The 15,191-nt window shown below is 37.4% G+C and overlaps 1 protein-coding gene across 4 annotated transcripts in view; it reads left to right on the top strand.

Moving 5' to 3' along the window:
- Acvr1 (activin A receptor, type I) overlaps positions 1-15,191 on the top strand; it is a 120,609-nt gene that overhangs the window by 56,712 nt on the left and 48,706 nt on the right. For all 4 annotated transcript variants that reach the window (XM_013030474.1, XM_013030447.1, XM_013030456.1 and 1 more), the window contains exon 3: positions 9,872-9,945. In XM_013030474.1, coding sequence (XP_012885928.1) covers positions 9,879-9,945 — 67 coding nt within the window. In that variant the 5' untranslated portion in view covers positions 9,872-9,878. The remainder of the gene's footprint in view (positions 1-9,871; positions 9,946-15,191) is intronic.

Raw genomic sequence — 15,191 nt, 5'->3', positions numbered from 1 at the left:
GCTCCTGTAATTGCATTGCTGCTCTGCCCTGCATCAAAAGAAAGGGTAGTACTAATAAAACAAAACAGGAAAAGATTAAAACTTGAAATTCCAAGTATGGTTTTTCTGAATGTGTATCATAGATCTTAAATTGGGGGCCATCTGTACTTTGGAGGGATTCCCACATTTCTATGACTTGTGATTACAGTATTCCAAGGCGGTGGATATGGATTGAGGTAAACCTTCCCTGTTCTTCTGCCTGGTGTGTATATGTATATATCTTTTTTTTGTTTTTAGCACCAAAATTATAAATGGTTTTTATAATAATTTTTTTACCTGGTAGGCTTCCCACCTCTACATACTTGTATTATGTGTTTTTTTGGTGTGTGTGTGTGTGAGTGTGTGTGTGTGTGTGTGTGTGTGTGTGAGTTCCTCTTCCTCATGTGTATTTTTAAGTTCATTCTTACTCCCCCCCCCAATTAATACAACGTATTTAACTTCACCTTCGCCTTAGCCCCGTTCCCCAGTGAGTGTTTTTTTGTGAGTAGGCAGTCTTTTGGTGATATCCCTTTCAAATCTCTTTCCAGCCAGTGCCCATCTAAAACCTTCCTTGCCTCATTGTTTTCTGTTGTGGTTACTTGGACGCTAACCCGTTCAACTTCTGCAGACCCTGGTATATGGCTCCTTTTCTTTCTCATGATTGTATTTATACTTTTGATGGATATATTTAAATGAACAGCTGTGCGTTTGTTGAGTCATACCACAATTATCTGATTTTGCTTTCGCTGCTTGACTGGCAAAAGTGTATTTCAAGCTAAATTGTGAGAGAATTCCATTAATCACACTCTCACCGGGGGAGGGGAGAGGAGAAAAAACACTGAGAAAAATCTTTTTAGGGATTAATTAGTGATTCCATTATTTCGAATAAATTGATCTAGTTACTATTTAATGTGTCACTTGGAGAAACGATATAAAGGTGTAAATAGTTACATAAAGCTTCAAGCAGCCTTGTAGGTAAAATTCTCTGCAGTAATCAATGTGCAGAAAGTTTCTTGCTGGTACTTATTTATCTAAATTGATAAGAAGTTTTTAAAAGAGCTCATTTTCTGAAAAGACTAGGATTCGTAACTTAAGGTCCTTAGATTCCTTGAGTAAGCATTTTTTTAAGGTTCCTGAAAAGATAACATTGGATGCCGAACACAGTATTACTTTCTTTTCTTTATCCCTCAGATGTACTAATTGCTAGCTGTAACCTCTGTTTGAGTCCCTGGTTTCCATCAGCCAAGAGCTATTTTTCTCTTGACACTTCCTCAGGGTTCTTTCTGAAGGTTATTAATAGACATGGAAGCATGGCTTTCCAAATAGTGCCAATAACTGTTAGACGACTTGGGGGGAGATAATATGTCAATTTCAGACTTGTGGGAGATATATTTTCAAGCTACCGAAGCTGTCTTAGAGGTCACTGGGGATGGCTCTGGGCTTATCAGCTGGGGTCTGCAACCCACATCCAAGCAGTCCTTTCCAAATGGGATATTGTCCACTGGGGAGTTGTCTGGTGTACTGAGTCTGCCAGGTGTCTTTTTGTTTGGCTGCTTCTCTTGGATGACACCCTGGAAAACTGGAATCCAAGTTATGAACAGTATCTTTTAATTTATCTCAAATACCCAGTTGCTAGTATGTTAAATTGAGGTCATAGAAGCTGCTTACCTGTACTTAGTCATTGCTTTTCAGGCTGTAGAAAACTTAAACACCAAAGCGTAGTCTAGGGTAAGAAATTAAAAATGAAGGTCTTTTTATTGATATTAAGGGTCTAGAATGTTCCGTGCTTGTGTTGTCACCATGCATGGTCTTATCCTTGTGCTGCTTATATTTACCAAAATGTAGAAAGGAGAAGGGGACAACAAAATAAAATAAGTAGCAGATTGTGCTCCCAGTTAAGTGTTTTGAGGGAGACATTGCAGGGCAATGTAATGGATGGGGGTGGCGGGAAGGGCTGACACAAAATGGGTTTGGAGAGTGGGGGTGAGAGAAAGGAGGACATAAAGGGTTATTTTTCTAACCTCCACTGAAATAGGCTCTAGGGCCTTCCGTTGACAGAGGGAGAAAAGGACAAAGGGAGGGAGAGGAGGAGAAAGAGAGAGGCAGAGAGAAAGAGAGATAGAATATTCTCCTCCCTGTTATACCCCTTCTGTCTTATTCCCACCACTCCAGATTATTGCATGTCTATCAAGTTAGCCCAAGAACTGGGAAAATTGTCACCTACTCCTATGTGCCTGCAGCATTATTTGTCCAACAGGAGGGATAGAAACTCTATTGATAGTAGCTTACAAGGGAAACTTAAGGTTATGAGATAGAAGGCAGAGGCCATCTTTAAATGAGAGGAAATGGGATTTTAAGTGGGCCTAGAGGTTTAAATCTAAGAGTTTTATGGGAGAGAATAAGAAGGATCTTCTTAGCCACAAGTTCCAAAAAAAAAAAAATGGTTCCAGCACAATTTTTCTACCAAGGGAGAGCAAGAAGGAGTGGGGGCTGTGAGTGGCACTGAGGAAAGTGTACCAAAACAGCCAGGAGGTATGGGAGCCTCAAGTGGAACCAAGTGGAAGAGCCGAGGCTGGTTGGTACAGAGGAATGAACTAGAAAATGTGGGATAGTCCAGCATGTTGAAGCAAAACCTAGTTTTGAGGTACCAGAGGCATATGGACAGCCATCAAACCATTGCGCTCTAAGAAACTTAGTTTTTATTTGGATAGCCTCAAACAGTTCAACAGTCAATTTTGTTCAATAAGTAAATATATTGGGGTTTCCTTGTTTCCCACGTGGTAGCCTAAGCTAAATCTTCCAACTTGTTTTACAGATTGTATTCCTCTCTTTCTTTGTCCAAACTATGTCTTGGGGTCTATCTGTCATGGCTGGAATGCCTGTAGTGTAACTCCTTCATTCAAATCCCTTTCTTTCCAAAAATAATCTATAATTGTTTCCTCTAACCACAGGATGAACTGATCCAGGGGCTGTTTTTCAGTTCTGTCAGACTTGTCCAAGTAGCTATTTGTATTCATCTATTGCAGAAGATCAAATTACATGCTAATATTCTCAAAGGAACAACCCACTAGAAAACCCCCAGCAGTGAAGTCTATATAAAACCAAGCCCTGGCAATGTGTACATTGCCAGTTCAGACAGAGTGGAGTGTTAAAAATATTTAACAGGTCATTTGTGAACTGAAGAAAAGACCCTGCCTTAACTTACATGGTATGATGGCTTTGGACAGGCCTTTCTTTGCAGCTATAACTGACAGTTCATGTCTTTTTCACCCTGCCCAAAGGCTCAGGTTGTTTGCATTATGCTGCCCTTTGGTTAGCTCTTTTTTTTTTTTTCCTCTTTCTATGTGCTTGGAAAATATCACTGTTTTCACATTATCTAATCAGTTACCATGGCTTGTTTTTGTGTTATATGGAGGTGATTGTGAGTATGCCTTCCTTCAGTTTTCTGTCTAGAATATGTCTTACAGAGCTTAACTTCGTACCTCAGGTGCTTTAAGCTAATTTCTGTTTTTATTTTGAGGTGTGAGGTACAAGAAAATAGAAGATGGGTGAGAAGTGTATGGGAATGAGAAATTCCTTGTACTGTCAAACAGCTTGCTTGACATGAAGAGCTTTTCTTCTAGGACACTGGAGATGGTGGTGGTAGGGGGGAGTAATTGGAGGTTTCAAAGTATGTGAAATTAATTTTGAGGTTAGAGAAATGGAAAGAAGGCTTGATTGAAAGGTGACTCCATAACCATGTGTAAAGATTTTTCTCTGAAAGAAAATCAAGGTTGTTGAAGCTCAGAATTAATTAAGATAAAATATTAAGGATAAATAAACCAGATGGCCAAGCTATCTATGGCTAGTCAGTTAGTGGACATTATGGTAGTGTGTACTTAATTAAGATCACTAAATTTTGGTCAGATATAGCCTTTGATCTGACCTTGTATTCTTGGGTTAGTTACTTCTATGCATCCATTTTCTTACCTGAAAAAAAGAAGTATTGCTATGAGTATTCATCATGGAATGTTCTAGGAAGAAAATGAATTAGATAATGCATATTGATCCCTAAGCACAGTGCCAGGCTCATTAGTAAGTACCACTACTGTTATACTTCAGTGTTGACAGAGGATGTAGGATTCCTCTAATTCTTTCGCTGCTTTGCTTCTGCATTTTATATTGAATAGCATGATTTATTTTTCTTTCATTGTGGAAGGCACAGCACAGGCAGTATGAAGAGTTGTTTTTTTTTTTTTTAAAGCAGTTATGGAATAGTGGTGGAAGATCTGTTGTGGGTGGTGGAAGGTGTTGGTTAAAGAGTGACTTCATGTCGAGAGTAACAAAGTCATTTAAAACAGTTCTGAGTGATTGTCAACAGTTCTTCAATGGGTCTTTTAAATTTAAAGATGTTAGACCTTTTCACCTGAGAGATGGTAAAAATCCAATCCTATCAAAGAAAATCCCTATTGACTAAGTAGGTTCTCAGTAAATTAGGTATTAGACCAAAACCAAATGGTTAGCCACTGGGTTAGCCAAGTGAACATTTTGGAGAATTTTCTGATCATATTCCCATTATTTTTTATGTGGATAATAAATTGTGTCCTGTTGATAACTGTAGATTTTAGAAATATCTTTTATCATTTCATGTTTCAAAAGTTGAATTGACAAATGAAGTATACTCTTGTTATTCTGTGACAAATATCAAAATGATTTCTGTAATATATTGCAAAGTATTTGTGACTTTAAACCATTACAAAATTGTCATGAGAAAAGGAAGTGCCGAACTTGTGTCAAGTCTGCACATGTTAGCAATTGAACTAACTGCTAGCTCCTAAACTAGATTATCATTCTGATCTATAAATGGAGTTTGAAAAATACCCTGGGATTTAGAATGTGGTTCTGCTCTGCCCTGGTGATTGTCTGTTTTTAGTAGAGTATATGGAAATATTCTGTCTTTCAAGAGGGTCAGCTTGAGACATTACAAGAAGTATTACTGATCTAAAGAGAGTCCTTTACTTGGACAGGAGGTCCCTAACCATTTTCTCAATAGTTTTTTCCCCTTGTGTCTGAAGTCTTAAGATTAATTATGAAGAGAGGCAAAAATTTACACGCTGAAAACTTCATGCAGTATTTGTGAACCTCAGTACCCCATGAGTTTTTCAGTTAGGGTTTTTGGCACTTGATTATATCTGAGATGAGTAGTTGTTAAATATCTCCTTATTAGACATTTATATCCCATTTAAAAGCACTCATTTATATGTGTAAAGTATTATTCTTTCATTAAAAATAACCATACATTCTTCCCTCTTGAATGCTTTCAATGTTAGAAGGGCAGATGAGACCAATCAAACTGCAGAACATTAGCATGTTTCATCCAGTATTGGACAACTTCTCAGTCTAGAATGCCTAATGCCATTAATGACACACTGTAGTGGGAGAACTGAGCATTGTAGGAACATGGCAGTAGATTTCAGAGTGTGGCCCCAGAATCCCTGTGGGACACTGACACTTTTTTGAGAATTCTAGTGATGGGTAAGACTAGGTCTTCTGTGTACTTTAACCAATATAATGTATAACAGATTAAATATGGAATCACATATGAGAACGCTGAGGTCTTCTAAACCAAACATAGAAATTTGCAAAATGCAGGATATTACTTTTCTTCTTCATTTTCCTTAAAACCAAAAAATATTCTTTGTTTTGAAATTTGTAAATAAATAGGACACTTAAGCTTATTGTATTTTAACATGAACACAGTCTTTTATAAAACTCCTTTAATTTCCAAAATAGCACATATCAATAGATATGGCCCACATTAACAAACTCCACAGTGGTTTTAAAGAGTAAAAAGTTCTAAGATCAAAGGTTTGGAAACCATTGGAGTGAGGCATTGCTGAATTATTGAATTGAGACCATCTTCATTTTTCATGACCGGTTGCTCATTCTTACCAAGAACAGAGGAACTAAAAGTTTACTTTAGAACAACATGTTTTTTTGGTATGATTTAAAATTAGAAAAAGATCCTTGGGCTTCAGACCAATAATTTAGCTTTTTTTTTTTTGACAAACTCTTGCTATATAGTCCAGGCTGGCTTGCAATGTATTATATAGACAATGCTAGACTCAATATCTTTGTCCCAGCCTCCCAAATTCTGGGATTACAGGAGTGAACCACCATGCCCAGATTGATTTGCCTGCCTGCCCACCTGCCCGCCCTCCCCTCCCTCCTTCTCTTCCCTCTCTCCCTCCCTCCCTACCTCCCTCCCTCCCTCCCTCCCTTCCTTCCTTCCTTCCTTCCTTCTTTCCTTCCTTCCTTCCTTCCTCCCTGTCTTCCTCCCTGTCTTCCTTTCTTCCTCCCTCTTGCCTCCCTCTCTCCCTCCCTTTCTTCAGTTGTGGATGAACTCATGGCCTGGGCACTAACCCTGAGATTTTTCTCTCAAGACTTTGAGCCACAACTCCACTTCCAGTTTTCTGGTGGTTAATTGGAGATAAGAGTCTCACAAACTCACAACCTTTCCTGCCCTGGCTGGCTTTGAACTGGGATCCTCAGATCTTAGCCTCCTGAGTAACTAGGCCTACAGGGGGTAAGTCCAGTACTTGGCAGATGTTTCTTAAAATTATAATATGACCAGGAAGTCCTAGAGTATTCTATTCCACTTTTGCCATCTTTTTCTCTTTGGCATGTGATTTTTTTTTTTAAGTTGGAAGTTAATGGGCAGAAGAAACACTAACACTGTACAAAATGGTGGCCACTGAACTTTTTTGAAATGACTTTTCATATATTTAAAGCTGCTGTTAAGCAGATTCGCTTAGGGACTTGAATTCATAATCTTTTTTTTTTTTTTTTTTACCCTGTCTTCTTTTTTGAAGCTTAAGGGAATGTGTTAGTGTGGCTTTACATACTGATAATTTGTGGATAGGTATTTTGGGGTCTAGACCTTTGTTGGCTCTATAACATGGAAAATATGGTAATGGTGATTGGTTTACCATTACCTGAATTTTATCTGTGTGAATTAAAATTGTGGAGATGATCAATTTTTCAATCTTATTTCTTTGTACTTATGGGTAGTAGCAGGTGGGGGGCTGCTAATTCTTTAGATTTTAAAGTAAAATTGAACTGGTTAATTCAGAGAGGATTCCAATTTAATAAGAATTAAATGGACATCTGCTTGCTTTGGCAGTAATGAGCAAGACAAGACTATAGATTTTCAGTTAGGGAGATTAGTAACAGATATGTCCAAAAATGGCATGGGTAAATATATAACTATGATTATTTCCATGAAAACTTAACAATATAGGAAGGTAGTTCAATGGCGGGTATAGGATAGCTTCTGAAGAAAGTGTTATTTGAGACTTTTAGGCCAAGTAGGAACTAGTAAGATCAGCCCCTGAAAGAAGGCCCAGGCAGAGGGGCATCATATACCAAGATCTAAAGAGACAGAACTGAGCAGGTCAGAATGCTTGGATGAATGGAGTGATTGGGGCTAAGAGAAGGCATGGCTGATGGTGTTGGGAATTGGGATTGGTGACCATGAAGATGGACAAGTCAGAGGAGGACTTAGAATGCCTTACCCTGGATCTGACCTTGGGGTTTTAACCAAGTGTTAGTTTTTTTTGTTTTGTGAAAATACAACAATCCAACAACAGGTAATTTATAGAGCAACTTTTGGTGGTTGTTATTGTGTGACAAGGTTTTGCTATGGAGTCCTGGCTGGCTTTGAATTCACAATCTTCCTGTCTCAACCACTCTTCATGGTGAAGATTTCAGATGTGTCCCACCAATTCCGGCTAAGAAATTTATTTTCATATTTCTAGATGCTAGAGAGTTCAAGAGCATGGAGCCAGTATCTGTTGAACATGTAATGCACTAAAACATGGCAAAGAGCATTGCATGGTGAGACAGAGCAAGTGTTCCAGCATGGGTCTCTCTTCCTTCACTTATAAATGACATTATTTAAATGGCGTTCTTTGCCTCTGTCCTCATAAAGGTGCGGATGCCATCATGTGGGCCCCGCTTGCAGGACCACAGTGAATCCTAATTCTCTCCCAAAGACTTTCCTCTTCAGACACTTAACAAATGACTCAAGGAATTATTAAGTTTTGCAATCTATGAATTTTGGGGGACAAGTTCCAGTCATGGAATTAAGTGTTTTATTTTTGGAGGTACATCATGAATGCTAGAAGGACAGTGCAAGTAGAGGAGAACCAACATCGTTTTCCTGTGCAGAGGAATATAGATGATATTGAAAGAGGCAACTGCTTCTAGGTCAGAGAGACCAACGTGAAAGATTTGTCAATCTCAAAAAAGCTCCCTAGAAAAGAGCTATGTGAACAGGGAAACAACAACAATAGTAAAAAGAGGTCTGCACAGTTTCGTATACTTTAAAGCATGTACATCCAGGTGCTGGTGACTTGTGCTACATGGGTTAGTTCAAGGCCAACCAAGGCAAAAAATTTTTTTACAAGAACCTCATTTCAACCAATAGCTAAGTGTGGTAGCTGAAGCTTTTATTCCAACCATGCCAGGGACTGAGATTGTGAGGATAAGGTTAAGGCCAGCTTAAGCCTTTTTTTTTTTCTTTGTTTGAAACAGTTCACAAGATCCTTTCTCAATAGAAGAAAAAAAGCTAAGTATGATGGTTATGTACCTTTTGTCCTTTGTATGATGGGAAGTATAAATAGGATTGCTGTCCAGTATTGTCTGCACAGAAATGCAGACCTATCTCCAAAATAAGTGCAGCAAAAAGGACTAAAAGCTTGGCTCAAGTGGTAGAGTGCCTGCCTAGCAAGCACTTGCTAGGCAGCACTTGCAACACACACACACATATACACACGATACATAACAAAAATTCCCCTTTGTCCCTTAGAGAAGGAATGGACTGGAATGTGATTATGGGAAGAAAAGGGAAATAAACTAAGAGGTGGGAGGATGTGATGGGAATGTGGTGAGTGAACAGATCACCAAAGCCAAACCAGAGCCAAACCAAAAAACTGATTTCAAGAAGATAGGTCAGAAAAGGTCCACTCCAAAGAAGTTGTAACATTTTGCCTTTTGCTTTGAGGAATGACAAAGAAGCTTTCTAGCCTGTTCATCAAGGACTCTACCATATTTTTCTGTTGTACTCTCCAGGAAGTTGAACCAAATCAAACCACCATCAGATTCCTGATACTTCCAGGAATTACTGAAGGGAAAAGTTCCTAACTTAGAAAAGTGAGCTCTGTCAATGTAGTTTTAGGCCAACATCAGTTTTAAAATTTCTACCTGTCAGTGATAGGTTTTATGTATTACATATTTGCATTATTTCTTATTTTAAAAGTTATCCTGTCTCAATTTGCCTATCCTTTCTTAAAGTTGAGGATAATGTACAAATACACTGCTTTGCCATAGATAATATGTTTGCTTTATTCTTTTGGTTTATATGAGGTAGATACACCAATGAGTTAAACGTGAAGGAGACTCAAACATAGTAATCTGTCTTGAATTATTCAATCTCCTATCTTTAACATTATATTAGAGTATATTCATACCTCTCAAGGTTTTTAATATAGTTTTTAATATACTATATTAAAATACTCTTCTTGATAGGGGAAGATAAAATTCAACCTAAAATCTTTGGGAATGCTTTTTCTTCATTTTCTAGGTGAGTTCTTCATAAGAGGGTAGGTTCAGAGGAAGTGGCCTTAGAAAGGACTTATCCCTTAGATGACCTGTTTAGGTCTGTGAAAGGGCATAGGTTTAAAGGTACTAAAAATAAGCAACATATTTGGGGGAATATCTAAAAATGGTTTTCAGTGGCAGTGTGAAGATGGTATGCTTAATTTCATACAATCCTGCAGTTCTTTCCTTATGTTTCTTCTTTTTTCCTTCACAGTGGGACAATGGTAGATGGAGTGATGATTCTTCCTGTGCTAATGATGATTGCTTTTCCTTCCCCAAGTCTGGAAGGTAAGTGAGTTATTCATGTGTTGTGTATTGTGTGGCTTAGTGGAAACTATTTAGCTATTAATCCTGTCATACTTATTAGCATATCCTTTTTTATAATGAATATTTGGTAATGCCCTTTGACTATTTTGAAGTATAATTCTAATATGTAGTACCAGGTTTTTAAAATATTTTTTTTCATATAATGCCCATTGGAAAGTAGAAACCAAGAAGAAATTAAAATAAGGCAATATTATGAATAGATTCACTGAATTCTGTCCTAGTAATGCATGAGCACATTGGAAGACTCGATTAAGGACAGTGTCTCCCTGAAGTTTTACTTGCCACAGTTTTAATTTTCCAGGGTCAACCATGGTTCAAAAATATTAAATAGAAATTCTAGAAATAAATAATTTCTGAGTTTTAAGTAACTTTTATTATAGTACCATGTAATAAAATTATTATAGTGTTTTATTATAGTATAGTGTTATATTATAGTATAGTGTTATAGTTCTGTTTTTATTATTGGATGTTGTTTATTACTTTTTCTACCTAATTTATATGTTAATCCTTATCATAATGGGCCAGAGGGAAAAAACCCCAGCATTTTCTAGGTTTGTTCTTATCTGTGATTTCAGGTATCCTTGAAACATCTTAGAACATATTCTCTAAAGAAAACAGGACCTGTTCTTGCACTATATAACAATCTGCTACATCTTCAAAAACGCATTGCTAGTGGCTTAGTTGTCTTCTTGTCTTAGTATATTCAGTGATTGATTTTTCTGAAATATAAAACGGAACTATTGACCCTCTGTCATAATTTGGATGTAAAATGAATCACTTTGTGCTAAATTCTTAGTCCTTAGCTTGACCCTATTGGGAGGTATGGAAAACTTTGTATTAGCTCTTCTCATTGTTGGGGCCTTGTGGGACCACTAATCAAGGGTTTCGTTTAGTTTTGTGTGTCCTGCCCTCCTCTTTGTCTTTTGTGCTTTACTTGAGAGATGAACAAGGTCCCGTCCCTCTTCTGTGTGTTTCTTCTGTGATAGACTGCTGTCACAAGCCCAGAGCAGTAGGGCTCATTAGTCATGGGCAGAAAGCTCCAAAACTGTAAGCCAAAATAAACCTTTTCTTTTATCATGTTGATATCTCAGGTATTCATTAACAGTAATTGGAAAGCTACTAACGTACCTTCAGTGTTTATAGTAGTTATATTTTGGGAAGGTATAGTGTACATCAAGGCAATGTATATTTGCTTTGTGTTTTGTTTTGTTTTTTGTCAGTCATGGGGCCTGAACTCTGGGCCTGGGCACTGTCCCTCAGCTCTTCAGCTCAAGGCTAGTGCTCTACCACTTGAGCCACAGCACCACTTCTGCCTTTTTTGCTTACATGATGCTGAGGAATCAAACCCAGGGCTTCATGCATGCAAGGCAAGCACTTTATCACTGAGCCACCTTCCCAGCTCCTTGCTTTGTGTTTTTTGTGTGACAGTTATTAGGTTCAATTAATTATGTGAAGTTATTCCTATAAATGAATTAGCTACAACTTGTGGGGGCATTGGCTATGCGTTAGCCTATTTGGGCTGCTAGAACACAGATTACCATAAATTGGATGGCACGTAAATAACAATTTTTTATTTCTCACAATTCTTAGAGGGCTGGAAGTTCAGGCAGATTTGGATTTTGGTTTAGGCCCATTGCTCATAGGCGGCACATTTTCTCAGTGTCTTCATGGGGAAGGGCAATAGTAATCCAATTTATGAAGGTCTGCACCTAAAGTCTCATTACCTCCCAGGCTAACTGACCTCCTAATACATTACATCACCTTGGCTTTGATACTGCTGAGGCATTTCAAGGCCTTGGCCATCTCTGGCCCTTTCAGTAACTCCTACCGCTCATAGTTTTCAAAAAGTTACTTAGGGGAACTGATGCTCCTTTTGAAAACCTTTGAGGACCACAAAAATAGATAAAGAGGAGATAATAATTATTCATAATTCTATGCACTTAGAGGTAATTGGCTCATGACTTTGTAAATGTATAAAGCATAAAATACCTTGTTGCATATTGGCAGTGTCCACTCTGCCTTCTAGAGGTTCCTCCTTGAAAAACATTCAGGCATAAAGATCCTGTTTATAAGTTCTTTGGGATATAGTGGTCTGTTGTATATAACTGGTGAACTTTGAAAACATGTAGTCAACACTATGGAAAAATCAGTGTCTAATATACTAGAAATTAGTTTTGCTATTCTTGTTATATTTTGAGCTTGTATTACTTGATCTGCTCCTATTACTTTTCTATATTCATTGACATGTATGCCACATTCCCAGCCAAGCTTAACATTTTTATTGTCTACAAAACCCAATTTGTCCTTTATTGACATTGTCCTATATAGGAGCCATTCAGAAGTACATAGTACTGAAATATGGATAGTAGGAGTTGAGATATGCTGAGAGTATAAGAGACAGATTGGGTTTTGAAGACAATAAAAATGTTAAGCTTGGGCTGGGAATGTGGCTTAGTGGTACAGTACTTGCCTAGCATGCATGAAGCCCTAGGTTTGATTCCTCAGTACCACATACACGGAAAAAGCCAGAAGTGGTGCTGTGGCTCAAGTGGTAGAGTGGTTGCCTTGAAGCTCAGGGACAGTGCAAAAAAAAAAAAAGTTAAGCATCACCTGTTTCATTCTACTCTTGTGAAAACGTTTAGGATTATGTAAGATACCTCACATTTTGTTTATTTTGGACGCTGTTATCAGAGACCAGTCTAGTAGTCTTTAACTAATCTGAAGTAGTCTAGACTGTTCTAAGTAGTGTTGTTAAAGACATTGAAGTAACATAACAGTTGTGTCAGTTAGTGCCAAGAACATTTGGAAACTGGATTCTGGCAAGGCAATGTTGAAAGAATAAGAGGAAGAGAATTTTTTATATTAAAGGGGAAAGATTTGTTAACAATGGTTTTTAACTGATCTGCCTGCCCCCTCCCCTGTTTTGCCCCCAGGAGATATTTGATAATTTCTGAAGACTTTTGCCCCAACAGGTTTATAAGATTTTCTCCCTTTTTAAAATTTTCTTAATATACTTGTTACTTAATTTTTTTTTCTAGAGACTCTTGACTAAATCTCAAATTCTACCCCTTTCCCTAGACATTGTTTCTCTATAGTATTAGGCAGTACCTTTGTGTTGATAGTATGGATGGACATATGATAGAGACTGCATAGGAAAGAAGAAGTAGAAAAGAAATACAGGTACAAAGACAAATTGGCAAGAAAAGGAGGGGTAAGAGACAGAATGGGGGAAAGAGAGGTGGGAAAATGTTACAGTGCATCCTTTTCCTGCTTCCAGCCTTCCTGTTTCACAATACAGTGGAAATACACAATGAAACAAACCAGTTATTCTGTGCTGATGTAGAAATGAATTGCCACTGGGATTTTGCTATTTAATATGCCATCAGTACTAATATGTTCACAGATATGGACAAGAGGGTAGGAAAGAACTTACCAACCATGGGTTGAAATGTGGTGTTTTCTTTTTAAAGACCATCCAGTGAGTGCTGTGAGAGTGCTCTAATCATAAGAGCAGTTGCTGTCTTCCTTCTTAACTTTTGTAACTGTCAGTAGTATATTCTATGGAAAATACTTATTTTTTTTAAAATATATTTACTGGGATTTATTTATTTACTCTAACATACCCAATATTAGTTGTAAAGCACATGTTAAGTGCAAAATATGTAAAAGAGATAAATTGCAGGGCAGCTAGCAAAATTCTTCCTACTAGCATTGTAACTTAAGCTTTATACACTACCAGTTTAAAACAAAATAGACCCATATTTCATGTTTACAGAGTAGCAGAGGCTCCATAGTAATGATGCATCAGTGATATTATATGTTGTTACTGTTGGGGCATGGAGATTTTGTCCTGGTATACTTTGTTGTATAATATGAGTGCATTAAAACAAATAGACAAACAAAGGGCAGGGTAGTCTCAGCCACTCTGAAGCTGAGGTGGGAAGGTTGCTTGAGCCTAGTAGTTAAAGGAAAGTCAGGCCAATACCCAGAGACCCTGCTTCAAGCAAGCAAGCAAGCAAGCATGGGGAAAGGTTGGGCAGTGGATACTTATTTGCACTTAGATGGGAGAAATAAGTTCCTGTGTTCTGTTGTAAATTAGGTTAGGGACAATTGATAACGATCATATTCTGTATATTTCAAGAAATCTAGAAGAAGAAATTTTGAATATTTGCTTTCACCAGGAAGAAATGTGAAGTGTTTCTATGCTTACCCTGGGTTTGAGGATTATACAATATGCACAGGCGTCAAAACATCACCTGGTACTGATAAATATCTACAGTTTTATGTGCTAATAAACTCTCGCCCACACACCAAATTAAACAGTTTTCTCCCATTGTCTCCCAAATACTTTTTTTTCATTTTTTCTTTCTGTTCTTTTGTTCTTTGTCTTTTCTTTTTAATGTGATGCATGCTAGGAATCAAGTATGTCTTATTGATTAGAAATAGTGATAACACTTCAAGGAGTAGGTCTAAAACAGTAATTTAGATTGAGTTTGAGTGTACCTGAGGACATTTCTCAAGCGATATGGAACGTTAAATACACTGGACAAAACAGAATTTATTTTATTTTTTTGTAAGTACAGAAAATTGGAAAAACTGCTTAATGTAACTAACTTTTTGATGATTATAGATAATGTCTGTTAATCCTTAGTATATGCTGTTGGCCTGATTTACTATTTCTGATATTAATGATTATTTATTTCCTATCATCACAACTACCCTAACAACACAGGTATTTATTGCATGTGATTTTGGATTTTTTGGACTGTGCTTAAGGTTATCCAGCCAACAAAAGGCAAAATGAACTTGGGAAAATGATGTTCAAGACCTTCAAACATTATTAGTTTTCTACAAAATTTTGCTTTTTCATTTCTTCTTCTTCTTTTTCTTTTTTCTTTTCTTTTCTTTTTTTTTTTTGTGCTCTAAATTAGTGACATCCATATTCACCTTCCATCTGGTGCTTAGTGAGATCCAGTGTAATCCAGCCCATTGGAAAGGGTGAGAAGAGAGCTCATAATAGCATGTGATGAGGCCCTTTCGCATTTATATTTTTACCTTCTCTTGTCTCTCCTACCAGTAATCATCTCTCCTGTTCATTAGCTATAAAATTCTAGCGACAGGAAAAGTTTCATTTGCTCTCACAGAGAAGAGCACTTGAGTCCTAATTACCTATGTATTCTTCCCTTTCCTTCCCATTAATAGGACTA

The sequence above is a fragment of the Dipodomys ordii genome, unplaced genomic scaffold, assembly GCF_000151885.1.
Source record: "Dipodomys ordii isolate 6190 unplaced genomic scaffold, Dord_2.0 Scaffold5, whole genome shotgun sequence".
NCBI lineage: Eukaryota > Metazoa > Chordata > Mammalia > Rodentia > Heteromyidae > Dipodomys > Dipodomys ordii.
This window is presented reverse-complemented; position numbering and strand designations above follow the sequence as displayed.